Below are 20,298 nucleotides of genomic sequence, written 5' to 3' on the forward strand. Positions count from 1 at the left end.
CTGTTCCTATTTTCAATGCTGTTTTTAATACTTATTACTAGTGTAATCGAAGGCCATAAATTTGGTTTTGCAAAATTGTTTTAAATTTTTTGAAGCTAAGTTGTGTTAGAGTGACCAAGTAAATCCGTGAAACTTTAGTAATACTAAATAGCAAAATTTCATGCAAATTCCATTGTTTTCTATTGTTTAATTAGCACTATTTTGTACTATTTAGTAATTAGTGTTTCACGGATTAATTGTTCATACTCTAACCTGTGTGTGCTCTAATAGTGGTAAATAGCTGGACGGTAAAAACAACTTGACATATGGTTTGTAAAATCGTTTTTGAGTCAGAGACAAGCATTTCAATTATAGTATCATTATGAGCAGAGTTGTTTACCAATAAGGGCATAGCCAGCCCACGGGGGAAGGGGTTAAGAGGCTCTGGAACACTTCCTTTTGAGCTTTAAATTTGAATATTCGGTTGTACATTGTATATCATTGCAAGGAAGAGAGAACGCATACATATTTTAATATAGATAAAACTGCTTTTATAATAACCCTTAGCAAGGGCTGATCCAAGCAAAACCTGTTGGACCTTTCGATGGCCAATCACTCTTATCCACCTTCTAGTTCAATATAAATTTCTACGAAAATACAAAATTTTCGTAAAACCTGTGACAAAACTCAATTCTAGGATAAGACAATCAATTGAACCTTAGAGGGTTCTCCATCCCCTGATCCTTCCCCTGGATCCCCATCCCCCACTGCTTGAAACATATAGCTGTAGCCAAAAATAAGTTTACTTCTAAATCTTACTACATACATTGTACAAATGTCACGTTTCTGTCTGACGAAAGCATACTATTAAAAGTTCTATTTTCAAGTGGCCTCTTTAAAGAGATACTTGACATATTGATCTTGCAGTTGAAGTCACGTCCTGACTTCTTCTTTATTCCAAAGGATTTAGCCTAGTATCAGAAATAAAACGAATATTCTTACATTTTTCAATAAGCCTGAACCGAGATGACGTTTTACCCCCGACCCTATACCATAATAGTTTTTAAAATTCTTTCATATTAAAATTTTTGATTACTTAGAGAATACAGGAACAATAGTCATAATTAAAGAACAAAACCAGCGTGAAAAGGATTATGGTCTAGAGACGGGGGTAATACGGCCTCTCGTTTCAGGCTTATTGGTCTTATTTCATTATCTGATAAAAGCTTTAAGTGGGATATTGTGTTATGCGTATTTTATTGTGTGCTAACACTTAACGTTATTAAAGGGATTAGAGCACAAAACGCACGAGTTGAAGTGTTGAAGATTTTATGTATTCAATATATAGCACGATCAATTTCGTTGTCAGACCGGATTTTCTGTTTTTGTTTTTTGAGATTAAGATATTTCTTAATTATGTGTGAAAATTTTCCATGGATTGTCATGGGAAAAAATTATGATTGCTGTACAGATGTTCACGATGTACATTTGACTGCTTGTAAAGTTTATATCAAGAATAAAGCACCACCTAATTTCTCTTTACCACTCAATAAAGTAGTCGCTACAGATTTCTTATTAGTGATAGTCAAATTTGACAGCAGACATCTCGCAAAATGTTGTTGTTTCTTGCAATGTTAATTTTTTTCTAGTCTAATTGCTGGCGTCGTCAGAGGGAGTACATCCTTATGTGCGGAATTGACTTAAGAGCAAATATTTACTGGGGGGATCTAGATATGCATGACTCAGGCTTTGCCATCACGTTAAAAAAAAAAATCATATTTACTGTTGAGACTACGTGCATAACAAGATGATAAATGCGTCGATGATGTGAGAATGGTTGACTAACAGGCTTAAAGTAAACATATCTAATATATAATAAGAATAATTTTTTTTATTTTATAAACTCGCTGATTTTTTATTTCATTTTGAAAATTAATTTTAAGATTTATCTTTCGTTGATTAAAAAAAAAAACTTTTAATTTTGTTCCTCAAATATACAGCTCATTAAACCCTGGACTTTCATAAATCAAATAGTTTTGTGCATGTTTTGATCACAACTCGAGGTATTTTTTAAGAGATTAATGAGGTGAATCACTGGAGTGTTTCCGATGAGACAAAAGAAATGACCTCAAGTTGTAGTTCTAGTAACCTCTATATAGACGTTTTATCAAAAGCAATTGCATTCTTATCGTTTTTGACGTGTTCTTCGCTATTCAAAAGCACTGAACCCTGCGCTGATTATCAAACTATTAACCAATCACAATGGCCTGCCATTTTGGATTCCGTAATCGCTGAGTGTAATGTCACGGTCGTTTCCCGACAAAATAGCCGATTGCGTGGGAAATGAGGTAAAATGTATTAACTACTAAACTGACATAGTTTAACGTCGTCATAACTTAGCACATGCTATTAGTAATCACGCACAAGAGATATCTCGAGTCAACGAAAAATCTGAACACATTCTTTTCGGAAAGATATTTAATGCTGTTGGACTGAACAGCTATCATGGGAAACTCCAGGTCGGCAAGTTTTGAAGTAGATCACCCACCGGGTGAAGTAACTCCAACGAGACATTCAAGCCGAAAAGAATTTACCTTTGTTGGCGAAAATGACAGTAATAATTCCAAGCCATACATTAGTACAAGACCTCCTGGCATGTATGCGGATGTATATGCAGAAAGTTTAGTGAGCGAGAACTCGAGTAAGGAATCAGAGACCATTTCTACAGTTTCCTCGACCTCTAATGCTGTGAAACGTCCCTCATTTGCGGATCACTATACGAAAACAGCTCCATCAAGATTATCTATATCCATTGATAACGAAGATGGCATCAAGACAGACACTCAAAAAACAAGAAGCGTGAATCAACATCCAAGTCCCGAATCATTTTTTGATGCAATATTTGCAACCATTGAGCAAGAGGCTGGAAAGAGGTCCCCAGTCCCACCAAGACGATCACCGCATACCATGGCTAAAAAAAGATGGACTACTATGTTTAGTTAGAGCTAACAGCTGTGATTGAACAATGCAGTGGAAAAAAACAAAACATTGCATTTGATGCTTGTACGTATACAACGTACGCTGAGGAACGTCTTCTGGCAAATGCCTCTCAATATATTTGCTGAACATCTTTCATTCTCGCACGAAAAAAAAAAACATTTTATAAGACTTGACCAAAACCGTTTGAAATTTTTGTCATCAAACATGAGCTATTTCTTTAGGCTGAAGGATGTATGGAACAGTGATTGCATTGAAGAGAAAACATTAACATTTGGTTATCAATGGTTCAGTATCAATGAACAAAATGTGTACACCGTGCATTTGATTATATAGACTGACTACCTGCGCTATTATATACTTAGATACTTACTGTAATGCAAAAAAAGGAAAAAAAAAAAAGCGTAGTGGTGGACCCTACAGACAAGACAAGGATAAACGAGAATATCTAGAAGGGAAATCAAAATATTTAACATGTAATTGGTTCAAAACGCCTATTGCCATTCGCTATCGTATTGATAGATATAACAAGAATTATACTTATATTGGTTGATTTTTCAACCTATTGCCATATTAATATTTCACAAACATTCAGGGCAGTATTATATTTATTTATTTTATCTCTAAGCATGCGACGAATATGTGCCCACCCGGCCTCGGAACAGCTCAAGTAAATTTTATAAATATTTTATCGACACTAAAAAGCTGAATAAAAATGATAGTTTATTGATATACAATTCTTGTTTTCGTGTGGCTTTAAATTCTATGAATTCCTTAAACCCAAACTCATGACAGGGTCGTATTTCCAGTTAACCCACTTTCCGCCATATGTGGAATATTTGCGCTGCCACGATACCACGGCTTCATACCGGAGCTGTACACAATTTGGGACTTTGTTATCTCTTTGTGTGCTTGAGATCTTTCCGATTTGCTGCTATCTCTTTTCTATAAACGTCAGGTTCTCAGGCTTTCACTTTTTCTCTTCTTAAGGCTTGTATTTCCTTCTACTTGCTCATTAATTTCGCACTATTACTTAGACTCAGAAATATATCCAGCGTTGTTGTTTATAAACGTTCCACTACCATTCCATAGCCAACCTCTGTGTATTTAAAGATTGCAAACACCATAATGATAAACATAAGCTCAATTAGATACATTAATTTTTGTGTTGTTTAATTGATGAAAAAAATTCTGCATGAGCCAAATCGACCACCACATCACTACTAATCAAAATTAATATTGAAAAGACAATCAATCAAAATATAGTGCTGACAAGAGGCAAAACGATACAAGTTTGAATGTCTCACCCAATTCCATCCTTCCATCTTTTCTCTTATCAATGATGAACGAAACAAAAGCAATAGCGCAACCTTTTAATCACTGTAGGGGTTATATTAAAGTTCTGGCGCGCAAGATTCATTTTCTAATTTTGCGGTCTGAAACAAATTTTTCGTTTTAATTATCAAGAGTGTGTTAGATTAAATACATACCATGCGCGATCATTCATGGCAGTGTGTTGATGCTGGTTTCTTGTAGCTTCAAATATATGCAATTGTCTGAATATTTCCTGCTATCTTCTTACTTTTTGCGCAGTAAGGATGCGCAGTAAAAAGTACGGAATTATCTTAATTATCAAGAGTGTCCGATTAACGACATATCATTCATGATCAGTGATGGCAGTGTGTTAGTGCGTGTATCTGGTAGTTTCAAGTATATGCAATTGCCTGAACATCTCCTGCCATCTTAGTTTATGCGCAGTAGGAATGCGCAGTATAAAAGTATGGAATTACCTTAATTACCTTATTAAGTGTCCGATTAACGTCATATTATTCATGATCAGTAATAGCAGTGTGTTATATTAGTGCGGTATCAGGTAGTTTCAAATAACCATATGCAATTGTGCGATGGGATACGGTAGTGTGCGCAGGGTCTTAAAGCGGGGTATATCATCTCGAGCAGTCGTGATTGTGATATTGTAAGCTTTTCTTTACATTTTTTACTTTTTGAGAAGCACAAAAACACTACGTTTCTATTTGAGTCCTTTGATACTTTAGATTTTGCACTAAGTGGTGTAATTTTGCCTGAACGGTAATATGTTACTAGTTATTTAATATCGGCAAGGGGACTGCCGCTCCGGACCAGTTTACTTGCATGTTGGATGCCTTTTTCATGGCAAGAGAGAAGACATTTTTAAAGAACACTGTCCAAGTACAAGTGCTAACTAGGCCCTTCGCTAAAATTAATTGAGTGAAAACTATGACCAACACTTTGAAGAGCACTGGGGCACTGGCACTGGCACTGGCACTGGCACTGGCACTGGCACTGGCACTGGCACTGGCACTGGCACTGGCACTGGCACTGGCACTGGCACTGGCACTGGCACTGGCACTGGCACTGGCACTGGCACTGGCACTGGCACTGGCACTCTTATCTATTCCCCGCTTAGTCGGGCCGTGATCACTTTGGTCTTTCCAATCACATATCAAAACAAAATCCCTCTAAGCTTTTTACGGTGCATAGGGCTCAGAAGTTGTGAATAAATTCAGCTGTTAGAAAAGCTATCACAGCTTTGGCAGACGTCGAAAATTTGATATCATTTTCTTGGCAGTACATAGACTCTTGCCAATCGAAAGTCATGATAAGCGTGACCATTATATTGCAAAATGAAAAAACTATCTAGGGTGTAAAATGGCCAGGGACTGATCGTCGTAAAAGATAAATTTATAAACACCAAAAAGGAGAAAGTTCGGGCGTGGTCCTGGTTTATTATTATTTTTAAATATACCACTTGAAGCACAAGATAAATCATTTAAAACATTCAAGTGTTCTTAAAACATACTGCACGTGCTAAAAACCAACAGCTTTTCATTTTTCACACCTAATAGAGGGAGTGACCATAATTAGTAGAGGGAGGTACCCTCTATTAACTATGGAGTGACTTACGGTTTCAACCCCTCTAAAAGATACGATCATCCCCACCTCCATCCCCCCGGCCCCCCACCGGGGGTCCTTAAATAGCCTTGTACAGACCGATACGAATATCTATGAATATTTAACTAGGATGACGTCCTTTAACATATGTAAATTAGTGGACTTAATTACATGCATAGATGGACACCACTAATGTCAACAAAAGGAACAATAGCTAATCTACCTGTAAAGTGTTCCAACAGCATACCTGTAACGCTAGATTCTTGGAACCGCGATTACGACCCTCCAAATCCTTAAAATGTAAGTAATAAGCAGCGAGATAACATAAAATAATTTGAATGAGAGACCCGTATTCTTATTGTACCAGCTTTAATTATTCAAAACTTAGAAAAAGCTGGAGAACTACTTATGCTATTTGTTATAGTTTGGGACTTTTCGTACTATCCTAACGGATCACGGTGATCTTAAAATTAATTTAACCCAAGGCTATTATTTTACAAAGTCAAATCATGTCATAACATTACTATTCTTTGCCCTAACGTGTCTGAAAAATAAACGAGTTTGTCTTAGTTATTTCCGGGACTGCATTTATTATAAATCTTTGCTCTTTGTGTTGTCAAGATGGACTCATTCTGGAAGCGATCGCAGACTTCGTGACGTAACTACGAAAGCTCGCGTTGGACAAGCCAGAGGTAAAAACAACTTGCATCTTTGAGCCAAGTCTACGTAACAAAGGTGAGTTAAACTGTGTTATCTTGTATTAAAAGTCTTAAGTTGCTTGTACTATATAACTTTTTATTTGGGCGTCTGGATTAAAGCTGTAGAAAAGTTAATCGACTATGAATGCGTCGTATTTAGAGGATTTTGTGGACACGCCATCGTTCCATTCTTTTACTGACTTCAATATTATTTAAAATAAAGAGCTGCACTTAATTTACGGATGTCTGCAGACTGTATTTAGCGCGATTCTTTATAATATCGCTTACGAGTTACACTGGTCTCCCGCTACAGTAAGTCAGCCATGAAATACTTCGGCTTTGAACATACATTGTAAACAATTTATTGGAAATAACACAAAGGTATTACTAAAGGTTTTAGCGTATTCATCATAATCCTTATCCAAAATTTCACCTTATCCTTGCCCTATTTATTGTACACGGAATTCGAAGTCATGTGATGCCAATCATATTTGATTGTCTTAATTATTCCTGATATCCTTTAAAAATGTTATGAGGTGTTTAATTTAAAAAGATAAATTCGCTATACTAGCATCATTCTTTCGAAATCAACATTATTGCTCACTAACCAATGAATTATAAGTTTCGAAAACATATAGTATGAAATAATTACCACCTAATTTTAAAGCAAAATAATATACCACACAAATAACTTACTGTATAACATTTTACTATATAATTTCCATAAATACTTAAGAATAAAATTATAACAAAGCAAGATTACAAATATTGACATTTGAATATTGAATGCTGGATAGAAAAGCTAAACATATTATGTTACAAGATTGAAATTTCAGGTAAAAATAAAGAAACATTTCATAGAAAGAAGCTGAAGAACATTTTAATTATCTTAGTAGAGACTCATCGTAAATGGAAGCTATTTAAAATGGTGTACATATTCAGTACTAGTATTTTGAGACAATATTTCAATAATAAGCTGTATAGTGATACGACTATTTTCAATAATGAATGTATGTATAACATCTGCATAACATGAAATATGACAGATTGTAACATTGCTATAAATGGAAACATAATACACCCATGCATGAGTCATCCTATAATAATTTTTATTAACATGCTATCTACATTAATTCTTAATTGACATGGTTTGAAATTAGTCTACTTAAGTATCCCAAGCCATATATTTATAACTTTTTGCGAACTGCATTTAAGGACAATAAAATAGGGCACGGCACTAATATATGTCTATGTTCCACATGAAATGGAAATGGAAAAAAAAAGTTTTTGTAAAATAAATGTTACAAATTTTGCATTCTTATAATACACTCTACAAAATTACTCTATTCTGATTGGACAAGAGGAGTACAATTAAATCCCAAATTGTACTGTGTAGAGTCTCAATTAAGTTGCTCATTTTTTTTTAAAGTGTATTATAAACAAAAAAATTACACACTCTTCTTGTACAATTTATAGATACTCATGATGTTTTGGAAGTTCGCACAGGGGCAGATCCAGGATTTTGTTCAGGGAGGGGTGATGTGTACAATGTTAACTCTCCGAGGGGTGCACCCCTTAGAATCAAAGGGAAAAAGCAGTTTTGGTTATCTTCGAAATAGGGGCACAAAGAGGAACCAGGAAGGGGTGTGCACCCCCTGCACCCCCCCTTGGATCCGCCCCTGTCTCAAATTGAACTCGACTAAAGGCTTGTCCAATTCAAGTTTGAAAACTTTCAAAACATCAATTGTACCTATAAATTGGGAATTTTACGATATAGTGCTATTTCCTATATTAATTGGCTGGAAGTTTGTGCTTTATGAAAGCACACAGTATGTATGTACTTCCTATTGAATCACTTCTATCTAAAATAACATTTATTCTTTGCTCATGGCTGTGCTGTGTTTAGTTACGATTATAAAACACTTTGGTATTGGTGAAACACTCTAAAAGTGTTGAGAAGCACTCTGATACTATACACATCATGCTTCTACACATCATGTTCAGACTGCCAATCCCTATGTGCTTTATAACTGCAAACAGCAAGTGACCTGTAGGTTTGCAGGTTTTTTCCAGAAAATATCTTTCCTCATGGAGGGTAACACTGGAGTTTAAAATTAGTTCTGCTGCAATATATTTTTTGTAATAATCTACATGCAGTTCTTTCCAATTTTGATTATTAAATTAAGGCCATTAAGAAAGTGGCAGGCACTGTTTGCATGCAGCCTTTTTTAGCAATGAGCTTAATAGTGTTGTGCACTCATCATAATGACATAATTCAAATCTCTTGATAAGCAAAATATCATTAGAACCCTACTTTTCACTTCTTTAATTATATGGCAAAATATCTCAGAAACCAATTTGGTGACTCCATTTTTCTTTGTCTTAAAATTAAGAAAATACCAAAATCCAGATTATGTAAATCTAAACAAATTCTGATATGCAAGGGATTGATTAACACCAAATTTACAAAAACAAAATCCACCTATCAACGAATTCAAATTCTATGCATTTTTGACTGCATCACACTGATGTAAGTTTTATAAATCCTTATCATTAATTCTTATACTCACATGTCAGAAGTCATGTGATGACCATGAATTTTGAATGTTTTGGATTTTTTTCAAAGTGTTTCCTTGATTACTTTAGGCTACGCTATAACATGTTTCTTTTCCTTGATGAATACCTTATTTGCTCAGTGTTATATGAAAAAAATCATATTCAGTGACCCCTATTTTTGATATCATTGTTTGAACAAGAATATGTTGGGGTATCTTATTGCCAAGTTTAAAAACAATTCTGATTGCAACTTCATTTGTCTGTGAGCGTCCTTAAAAACCACAGACAGATCATTCGTAGAAGTTTCAAAAGGGAAAAAAAGGTTATTGATATCACTTATAAGTAGAATGCAAGAAAAAAGCTTGATTCCAAGATGTGATAATCTGTGTCAGAAGTTTCGCAGGGGGCCATGAAAGTGAAGCAATTTCTGGCACAAGGCTTCGTTGATATTCATTTTTTGTCCAAAATTTGCCTTTAATTTTCTCATGGTCACCCCTGATACTTTTGATACTAAATATAACCATTTCACTGTAGGATATAAATTTGACCAAATAGGATTTCTATGAGGTTTGTTTCAATGGAATTTGGTATGAATAATGCCTTTCACTCACGATGGATGGAAAGGTACATAATGCATTCCCCCACCAGAAACAACCTAGGGGCATAGCAAGGTAATGGCATAAGAGGGAGGGGGACGCAATGCCCCTCACTACACCACATGTACAACCCACTGGATAAATTATTTTCCAGCAAATACATATGTGTACACACTTTATCTTCAGAGTTTCCAGCTATATCCACAGGTTACTTCAGTTAAACATTTTCTTTTTTTTTTAACTATGCCACATGTACAACCCACTGGATCTGCCACTGGAACCCCATCCTCAGAAACCCAGGGGTAACATTCTGTGGCTCCTTTCTCGCTCCCAGAAAAAATATCAATGGGCATGAAGTCTGTTACAGCTTGTTCAGGAAGTCCTAATTATTTTCTTTCCTGATTGGTCGACCTGCTGGTGTAGACCAAAAGTATCAAGTATGTGTAAGCAAACCTGTGATTGCATTTTTTTGAATTCGGACTTCTGGAACAAGGTCTAACAGACTTTGTGCCTAGGGGTATTTTTCCTGGGCGCTATAAATGAGTGACAGAACTTTACCCCTGCGATCCTGAGGATGCTGGAACCCCAGAGGCAGCTATTTGTTTGAATGAATTTGAGTTTTGTTAGTTTAAAAACAGTAGCATGAAAAAGCAACATGCAACATTATGAACATTAACAACGACAAAAATATTTACAATTCCTGGATCCAAAGTAAAACCTTTATTCTCTTTTTTCACATCTGAAAAGAAATGGGATAGGAGCAGGGTGGAGGAAGGTATAATAACTGAGTACATCATTGTAGGACAAGGATATTAATAACAAGCTGTCAATGGGACAAGGTATTAATAGGTGTAATTTGATCACCTATGGTCTAACATGCAGATCACAGTTAACAGAAGTTACAAAAATAAAAAAAAATAGAGTCCTTTTATTTTTTACAGCATTAACCATTCAAAATCATTTTACTAATACAATAAATCAAAGGTTCAAATAAATTCTAATTAATTTCCTTTGTTACAACTGATTTTGATCCTGCAACCAGCTATTTTTACCTCTTATATTTTTTCCAGAATACAAAAATTATGACTAATCAAGATATGATGATATGATGAAAAAATATTTTCCATTCCTATGACCAATCATAGAACATTCCAGAATTTCTAATTATATTGAGCATAACCTTTGAAGCAAAGCAATTCTTTGTGTGATTGATTGACTTCAAGCCTTAAAGCCATTTTTACTTCTTAGAATAGATTACAAACCATAGACTGATTTGTAATTGGCTTGAAAATACAGCACCTCAATTCTTTCAAACAGTTTTCAGTCCAAAAGTACCACTTCTATAATTGATCAAGAAGAGAGTTCAAAATCTTGACAGGAGAAAAATTATCTTGGGGGTAAGTCAGTGTGAGGCATCAGTTGTTTACACGTTCTTCGATCTCTAACCTACTGCGTTTGCTAACAACAATCATGAATAAAAAAGTTATCAATTCTTTCTTAAACTCGAAAATTTTGAAAATACAAATTGCAATATCTGTTGACAGCTCAGCTCTAAACAGAGTTATGTTAAACTTTTTTACTTCTTAATTTATAAAGGCTCTTCATAAATCGAAGGTTTGTAAGTGCTTGGCTAAATCTTATATCGTGACCATAAATCTTATTTTCGACAGAAACGCTATTTTATTAATCTCATGAGAATATTTTACAATCGCATCTTAATTGATTAGGTTCTAATGCCAATAAACAAGGAATTACCATCGTTAAATGTAGATGTCTGGAATTTAATATTTTTTATAAATAATATGTACCATTTGTCGTGTGGTTCTTAATTAGATTTTACTGTGTTTTGTTTTCGCGTTAATTGAAAAATGTTTCTTGGTTTGTCACGTGTCTAATGAAGCGTTTTAAATAGCTTTATGTCAGGCTTTTTATATAAGTACTTTATAATTTATCATGAGAATCTTATCATAATTATTCCTAATAGTTATATAATAAGTAGATTTAATTTACTTGTAAAAACTATAACATGAAGTCTCGAAAATCTAAGTTAGCCTGTTCCAAATCAAGTATTTCTGCATTCATCTCTTCAGTTTGTGTTATTTCTAAAGTCCTTTGCAAGGCGAGTGGTTTATGAATTGCTTGGATGAAAGTGTTTTTATTAAGATCCCTAACACTATTTGCGTGCGCAAATGCTCTTTTAGATTTGCTACTATAGGTCCATTCGCACGCGCCACATCATGTAGCTGATTTAGCGCAATGACAGTAAATTTTCTTGATACATCAATGATGTTTATAAATGAAGTATTTCTTGTAAATTTCTTTGCAAGGCTTTGAAGGATTTAAAACGTCAAAAAAAAAAAAAAAAAAAAAAAGAAAAGAAAAGAAAATCAAAAATTTGTTGGTATATATTTGTACTATTAAAATTGGATTTTTTCATGGGGTTAAACAAGGTCATAAAACAAATTGACAAAAGAAATCTTTAAATTTTAGAAAAAGAAAGCCTTGAAATGTTGCACATGTGTCTTCATCAGTCAGAAAGTCTGATTTTTAGAACAAGTACTCGTAAAAAAGTTAATTAACAAAATTGTACAAAAGAGTACAACGTTTTGTAGGTCTACGGTCTACTCACGTCTACATAATTTACTAATTTGTCCAAATTTGTGGAATTTCTTACAAAGTTTTTCACGTATATATGGTATGCACTGTAGTAATCTTACTGCTTTTTAAAGTAAAAATCCTTAAATCATTTTTCTAGAGTAAAACTAGTTAGTTCCTTCGCCCGGTTTCTTGCTATTCAACGCATTTCAATTGCAAGGCTATTCCTTTGCTCACTGGGTATAAACTGATCTTTAGTTTCTGTGGAATTTAGTTTTATAATTCATGTAAGTTTGTGTCCATATCGATCTGTGATTATTCCTACTGTTTTCGTTGCCAAAGTAACGGTCTTAGCTTCAGTAAAATGAAGGTTTCTTTTCTCTACTTCAGCTTGTAGCTTGTAGCACCACATAACATTTATATTTGTGATGAACCTTGTCTATAATTTTTTGACAAGCTATGATTAAAAAGTTAATCCAAGATTGGTTGTACTAGAAACACTGAGAAACAAGAAACTGTTTGTTTTAAATTCATGTTAATCCCTCTTTTGCACCTCGTCCAATGAGGGACCAGTCAGAATATCAAAACATTAATTCCTATTGAACCATCTAACAATAATACTCTTGATCTCCGACAAGACCTGATTACTATACCGTGTAAACGTGCATAAATTAGATCCCCGGTCCCAAACTAAGTTAACTTTACGATGTATATATATACAACGGCTTTAGAAATATAAACTAATTATTCGCAGTTTCGAGAGGTTCGATTTGATTCTTTGAAAGGTCCCAAGCATTAACCAAACATCCTTGTTCACCATGTTTTATACTAACACCGTGTTAGACAAACATAGTTTCAGCCTCACCGAATACTTAAATCGCTAACTTTTTTATACTGGTAATTGAGGAAACACATCAGTAATGGCGTCCATGGATATCAATTCCACATGGCAAAGCAACGAAAAGCCTACAAAATCAGTTAAACTTTGCACTTTCTGTAATAACTCGACTAATGGTTTCGATAAATGGCTACATGTCGCAGAGCAGGACGAGGGTCCCTTCTTTCCAATTCTTGCTGACATTCGTGGAGAAGACACTGTTTTTGATAATATGGGAAGAGCGCTCGTTTGTGTCGCCTGTTTCCATCATCTTCTCCGGCAATGGAGTAGTTACGAACGACGATGTATTCCATTAAAAAAGCGACAGTATAATCTCGTTGCAGGTAGGCGTTAAAATTATTAAAACTCTTTCCGTAGATAAGAAAAACGAAAGCGTTAGATCACGGCTATAATTGCATTTATTGTGAATTATAAACAATCAAATCTTGCGTTCGTTCAATTTCAACATATTTCTTTGGATCTCTACCAGAAAAACTAAATAGGCGGTTATACGAATTGTATATACCAGGGGACACAAATCTTCGAAATTGAATCAATGTTTATAACAACTTTTTGCAATCATCAGGATCATGGTATCTTTAATTTTTATGTGTTTATGTTTATATATATGTAGATCAATGTCACACTCTTGTTGCTGTATACCTACTTTGAATATCTCAAAAAGATTGACCAGCATGAAGCCTTAAGAGGGGATGTCAGCAAAAATCGAACATTTTGTGGCAACGGTCGAAAAATCGATTTCGCTCATATTCTAACCTTAGGTAGGCCTTATTCTAACTAGAACCACTATGTAGTTTGTTTTTAAAAATATCGCTTATTTTACGAGAAAAACGAGGAAATTGATTTTTGCGGATTTCAGCCTTTTGACGGCGGAAAGAAATCGACTACTTCAGAGCCTTCGCGTCGCAAAGAAAAGTAATTCAGACATATAAAACCATTATAATCTTATCAATTGGTATCTAAACTTGTTTTAGGAAAATGTTCAGCTATCTCAGTTTCCTTTTTCAAGACGAAAAAAAATTTTTTTTGACCCATACATTTTACAATACCAAGAGTATAGAAAGTTTAAAAAAATATTTTGGTATGTGCTATATAAAATAATGGGCTAAAATTTGGGCTAGTTAAAGTTAAGATGCTATATAATCTCATTCCACTGAAATTTGGTTGGGTAAATTATTTATCGCGTAAATAAAAAGCTTGAAATTCTTAAAAAATTCAGCGATTTCTCTGTCGGCAAAGATCAGTCGATTTCAATAGTTCTGCACAAACAACGCAATAAATCCGAGTTTGTTCGTTTTTCGAGCAATAATCTAAAGCAAAAATACTTTAAAAGGCCTAAGTTATTATTTTTAAGATAACGAAGAATCTTTTGAGGCTCAGATTCAAACACGCTTTGCTATTCGCGACTGAGAAGTGGACTGAGTATTGTAAGCAAACTTGAATAACTAACAAAGTGTCTAACGATTACAGTAGGGATTGCTCACCATATTTTCGGATTACTTCAGACTATTCTGCTTTAACCGTTGAATATTATTTATAGTTAGGTGAAGAATAAGTAGTCGTTCTATTTTTCTTGCTCCTACCATGATAAATTGGGAAAGGAAGGTAATCTGAGATGTAAACATGTAATCCACAATGCATGCCGCTTAAAACAATACACGTCACCAGTGACACCAAACTGACAGTGACATCTTATTATAAGATATCGTCGTGTGTTTCATATTTTTGAGATGAATTTCCTAGGTAACTGAGGATAAACTAACAAACTTTACCTTCAAGAGAGACAGACTGTCTGACACTTCAAACGTGCTAATTAGCGAACGTTTCAAAATAAACGTGGAAATCGCTGTATTTTCCATAAGAGATGTTCAGGTTCTCGCACTGCAAATACAGGTGTTGACTAATTCTTGCAGGAGATGTAAGTATGGCTTCTTGCGTCTTGTCTTAATGTGAGACGTCTCAAGCTCGAAGGAGGCACAGATTTCCTGAAGCATTTGGATTGAAAAAGATGATAGCTTGGATTTGGATGCCATTTCGCAGATATTGTAATGATCAAACATGATTGGATGTTGTGCAGAAACCAGTTCCATTACTTCATTCATTACATGAAACGATTCTTTTTCTTTGTTTTCCTCATTTTTCTTCATTTCATCGTTGTCTTCGTCATCAGCTGAGCCTAGCTTCTTTTTTCTTGCCAAACGCGAGAAAAAGCCTGCAATTTGTTGCGACGTAAGATATTCATTCTTATTGAACATACTTGAGCCATCTTTGTTTTTGGCCCTTCTCATGGTCTGGGCCACAGCTGCAGGATTGGCCTTCCTTCCAGTTGATTCTCCGTTTTCAAAAATATCGGTTAGATAGTTTTTCTGTGCTTCATTAAATCTTCTTCGTTTTGCTGCTGATTTTAGTGCCCATCCTTTAGGAAGCACTTGATCATGATCTAGATTGACGGTAGTGTCCCCATCTATCTGAGGAACGTCAGTAGCACCATGCTCTAGCTTTGTAGCGTACATAATCATAGCTCTGTCATACAGAGTTTCATGCTCAAGAACATATTTGTGGCTTCCATAATCAATATGCTTTTCGAGAGAAGAATATCTCTGAAAAGACATAATACAGCCTTCTTCGGGGCAAAAGAATAACGCATTTTCGTCATCTCGACCAATTTTCGCGCCCTCACTATCTTCGTCTTGGTTATCTTCTGTTAAGTTGACATCATCATCATTATCATCATCGTCATCATCATCATCATCATTATCCTTAACTTTTTTTACCTTCTGCAGTGACTCAGCTTTAAGAGCGGGTTTTTTTGTCGGCATTTTTCTTGCTTTGATGGAAAGAAAGGTAACCTTTGATACTTCATAATCTGGAATCTTGTTGAGCTTTGGCAATTTGTTGGGCAGATTAAAGCTACTCCAAGGCATAAATTTGCCAGCACCAATTTCATAAGCCCTCCAAACTGTAATTCCTTCATTGCTGTAAGCGATGTTGTTAATAAAGCTCACACCTTCCCATTTTTCTGATAAGTCTGGAGAAGCTTGAGCGCCGCACAGTGTTACTCTTACCCCAGGGATTCCTCCAAATGACTCCATAGCACACTTCATTTGTTGAGCAGTATCTATATCATGTCCTGAGTTTAAATACTTCTTCATATGATTCTTGATAGTTGCAGCCTTTCTATCGCATGCGCCTTTGCCGCCCTGCGGGTCTGAGAAATCAATGCGCACTAGATTAAAGTCATTTTGTGATGCAACCTGATAAATGCCAAGGATTGTCGATGCAGAATGATAACATCCGGCATTATCTTGTCTGAGGTAAAGAGAGGTAATGTCAGAAGTGATGCTCTTAAGTTGCTGTAGAACGTCGTCAAAAATAGCCAGAACAGCAGGACTGTCCTGAATGCAGCTTTCAAATATATGTACAAACGTCAACATTTTCATTTCTCCTTCATCTGTTTTGGTCATGGCAACAGTTATGTGCCAGGGGATCCCGCGCTTACCAAACCAGTCTTGCTGGCTTTCTCGGAACTTTCTTGGCAAAAACTTCATTGCCCAGTCGGAAACTAAAAGCACTGCCTCCTTTCTTAAATCTTTAATAATTTCTTGCCTTGCTTGATCTTGATTAATTGATCGTAAAAGATGGGACTTCCAGGCCTCGATGTTCTGCGCGGACTGGGAGATCAAGAACTCCATTTCTCCTTTATCTTCCAAGGTGCATCTAGTGCTTTCTACTACGCATTTTATTTCTTTCAGAGTTACAGGAAATAAGTTACATCTATCGCATTTCAGGTCATGCTCGTGGTCACAGTCAACCATGTGGTCATCTTCACTTGGATAACTTAGGGCGTGCGTTCTGCAATGATCTGCAACTTTTGAGCTTTTGGTAACGTGAACCTTCAACAAAACATTATAACGATATTATGCATGTATTTCATGATGCTCATTGGTTTGGAGCTTGGGATTTTACTGCAGCGTGCGCTTTCAATAATGAATTGTTGCAGAATAACTGAAAGTGAACATTTAGTTTACCTTATAGTCGCCTTTGAAGTAACGCTTTGCTAGTTTGAGATTCTGCTTTATTTCCTTCGCCCAAGTAAGCCCATTCCCGTAAGTGTCTCCAAGCTTTTCAACCAACTCTTCAAGATCATCAAAGGCTTTTGCTCCAAGTGCTGAAAAGTTGTCTAAGCCCTGTAAAGATTTGCGTATTGAAGCTGAACATACGCTGAGAACTCTGCATAACGAACTACGACTCATTGGTTTGAAACCTGTCTCTTGACAATAGCTTTGGTACTGACAAATAATTTGCTCAGGTATCAAAGATCGTATAACATTTGGGATCCTGATTTCTGTTTGTGACGATAACTTAAGCGTTTTCTCGCCAAATGGCAAATCTTGTACAATATGTGAGCTGGTAATGAATATAATGAAGTGCTCAAGCTTTTCTGGTTGAACGTACATTCGCGTGTTCTTAGTGGAAGGTAAAACTGCCCCTCTGCCGTGGAGTAAAAGGTGGTGTCTTGCAAGATTGAAGCGATATCTTGTCAAACTAGGTATCCACCTGCGAAGCTCTTTAAAACTCAATTTGTCCGCCATGATGGATAATATCTGTCTGCGGGTGCTCCAACAACTGCTGTTATTGTAGCATTCAGATAAAGCCTCCATAAGGGAGTTATCAACACTACATTTATTAGACTTCGTTTCTTTCAATGCAGAAAATAGCATTTCAGAATCTTCAGGAGCAATCTCCTTCAGGCATGCATCTACAACCTGTTGCGTTTTCCGGATATGAAAACGCTTTGTGCGCTCTGATGTTTGTTCCCATGGCAACGAAAGAGAATGACGAATAGGGCTAATGTCCCGTGAACAAAGGAAGGCATTCAATTTTTCTTTTGGGGAAGGAACAACCTCCATTTCTTCCACAGTGACGGATAAGTAAGAAGATTCGCTTGGTTGATACAGACTTGTAGGCGTGGAGAACTTTGGATTAAACGTCACCTCCTCCTTTTCGTCCTAAAATTATTTAACAGAAAAAATAATTTTAAAAAATATAAGAAAATGAACGCACTTCTAATTCTGATTTCATTTATCGGTAGAATACGTAAATTCCCGACCCACAAAAACATGTAAAATACGCATTAACGTTTTGTTGATTTTCAGAGTTTCCCACTTCCTCTCCCTTCCCTTCCCACTCCCCTTCCCATTTCCCGCTCCACACTTTTTCATATTATACCAATCCGCCGCCACTCGCGCCGCCTTTACTAATTTAATCTGATTACCAAACCGACTAACAAATAAACAAATATAAAATAACCAAGGGTTTTGAAAACAGCACTAACGCACAAAAATAATTTATTTTAGTAATAAAAGCATTCCTTCAGTTTTCAAGGAGAAAAGATATTTACCAGCGACAAATTACTTATTTGCTCAACAATCCTCTGTTCATCCAGTTCCTGTTTTTGGGAGGCGCTGGTGGTGACCGGAGTCTGTGGATCGGAGTCTTCGAGTTGTTTAAGAGTTTTTCTGCAATTTATGCACATTCCTACAAGTAAATGAAAGAAACATTTTTATTACTATAAAAGTATTTCATAGAAAGAAAAAATGCGCAAATCAAACCTCGAGGATCATTAGGAATGCAAACTTGTTACTGACCTGAACCTACTTGTAGGAATACGCCAGTCTTATTTAATATCATAGACGAATCGGATTTTCCTATTCCTCTTTCAAATCTCGGCCATTTTCCTTTGGTCTTTTGATGCTTAGATATTTCAACAGGTACTCTGCACCTTGTATTGCAACCTCTTGTCCATCCCAATCCTAATTTTGAACGATGGAATGGACATATTGACCACGTATCAACATCATTTGGACAAACAAATATGGCTGCCCGACTCAAGATCAAGTCAACTTCATTTTCGGGGCCAGAGAACGCAAAGGCGGTCTTGTGGTCGAAAATCTCCTTTCTGCAGGCCAATAAAGGGATTATGGTAGTATCTCGTTTCCTGTCCTTTGGATCGAACCCACAGCTTCCTCCAACCAAAGATTTAAAAGAGCAACTAGCTTCCATTTTATGTTTACAAGCACCTTAAGCAACAACACCAACTCGCATCTGAATTTTTCTTATTGTATTTCTATTCTATCTAGCAGTGGAAAACAACATGCATAACTAGAATCAGATGTCACTGTCAGTTTGGTGTCACTGGTGACGTGTATTGTTTTAAGCGGCATGCATTGTGGATTACATGTTTACATCTCAGATTACCGTCCTTTCCCAATTTATCATGGTAGGAGCAAGAAAAATAGAACGACTACTTATTCTTCACCTAACTATAAATAATATTCAACGGTTAAAGCAGAATAGTCTGAAGTAATCCGAAAATATGGTGAGCAATCCCTACTGTAATCGTTAGACACTTTGTTAGTTATTCAAGTTTGCTTACAATACTCAGTCCACTTCTCAGTCGCGAATAGCAAAGCGTGTTTGAATCTGAGCCTCAAAAGATTCTTCGTTATCTTAAAAATAATAACTTAGGCCTTTTAAAGTATTTTTGCTTTAGATTATTGCTCGAAAAACGAACAAACTCGGATTTATTGCGTTGTTTGTGCAGAACTATTGAAATCGACTGATCTTTGCCGACAGAGAAATCGCTGAATTTTTTAAGAATTTCAAGCTTTTTATTTACGCGATAAATAATTTACCCAACCAAATTTCAGTGGAATGAGATTATATAGCATCTTAACTTTAACTAGCCCAAATTTTAGCCCATTATTTTATATAGCACATACCAAAATATTTTTTTAAACTTTCTATACTCTTGGTATTGTAAAATGTATGGGTCAAAAAAAATTTTTTTTCGTCTTGAAAAAGGAAACTGAGATAGCTGAACATTTTCCTAAAACAAGTTTAGATACCAATTGATAAGATTATAATGGTTTTATATGTCTGAATTACTTTTCTTTGCGACGCGAAGGCTCTGAAGTAGTCGATTTCTTTCCGCCGTCAAAAGGCTGAAATCCGCAAAAATCAATTTCCTCGTTTTTCTCGTAAAATA

At 35.6% G+C, this 20,298-nt stretch overlaps 3 protein-coding genes across 4 annotated transcripts in view; 1 reads left to right on the plus strand and 2 right to left on the minus strand.

The window, feature by feature from the left end:
* Positions 1 to 12,838: 12,838 nt before the first annotated feature.
* The window catches only part of LOC116302387 (uncharacterized), a 29,639-nt gene continuing 22,179 nt past the window's right edge, over positions 12,839 to 20,298 (plus strand). Inside the window, exon 1 of one of the 2 annotated variants that reach the window (XM_031711668.2) lies at positions 12,839 to 13,573. In XM_031711668.2, coding sequence (XP_031567528.2) covers positions 13,273 to 13,573 — 301 coding nt within the window. In that variant the 5' untranslated portion in view covers positions 12,839 to 13,272. The remainder of the gene's footprint in view (positions 13,574 to 20,298) is intronic. The other variant, XM_031711669.2, reaches the window with a different exon arrangement.
* Positions 14,735 to 17,859, minus strand: LOC148911011 (uncharacterized). The gene is made up of 2 exons (XM_089030115.1): positions 17,279 to 17,859; positions 14,735 to 17,143 (listed from the first exon to the last, which is right to left on the minus strand). Exons 1-2 carry the CDS (start codon positions 17,840 to 17,842, stop codon positions 15,119 to 15,121), a joined length of 2,589 nt encoding a protein of 862 aa, XP_088886241.1. The 5' UTR covers positions 17,843 to 17,859; the 3' UTR covers positions 14,735 to 15,118.
* On the minus strand, positions 17,982 to 19,392 carry LOC148911012 (uncharacterized). The gene is made up of 4 exons (XM_089030584.1): positions 18,899 to 19,392; positions 18,652 to 18,788; positions 18,155 to 18,259; positions 17,982 to 18,098 (listed from the first exon to the last, which is right to left on the minus strand). Exons 1-4 carry the CDS (start codon positions 19,311 to 19,313, stop codon positions 17,982 to 17,984), a joined length of 774 nt encoding a protein of 257 aa, XP_088886710.1. The 5' UTR covers positions 19,314 to 19,392.

This window comes from Actinia tenebrosa, unplaced genomic scaffold (assembly GCF_029948245.1).
Source record: "Actinia tenebrosa isolate PJP-AT-01 unplaced genomic scaffold, QUT_ActTen_1.0 PGA_scaffold15__27_contigs__length_11533743, whole genome shotgun sequence".
Classification (NCBI taxonomy): Eukaryota; Metazoa; Cnidaria; class Anthozoa; order Actiniaria; family Actiniidae; genus Actinia; species Actinia tenebrosa.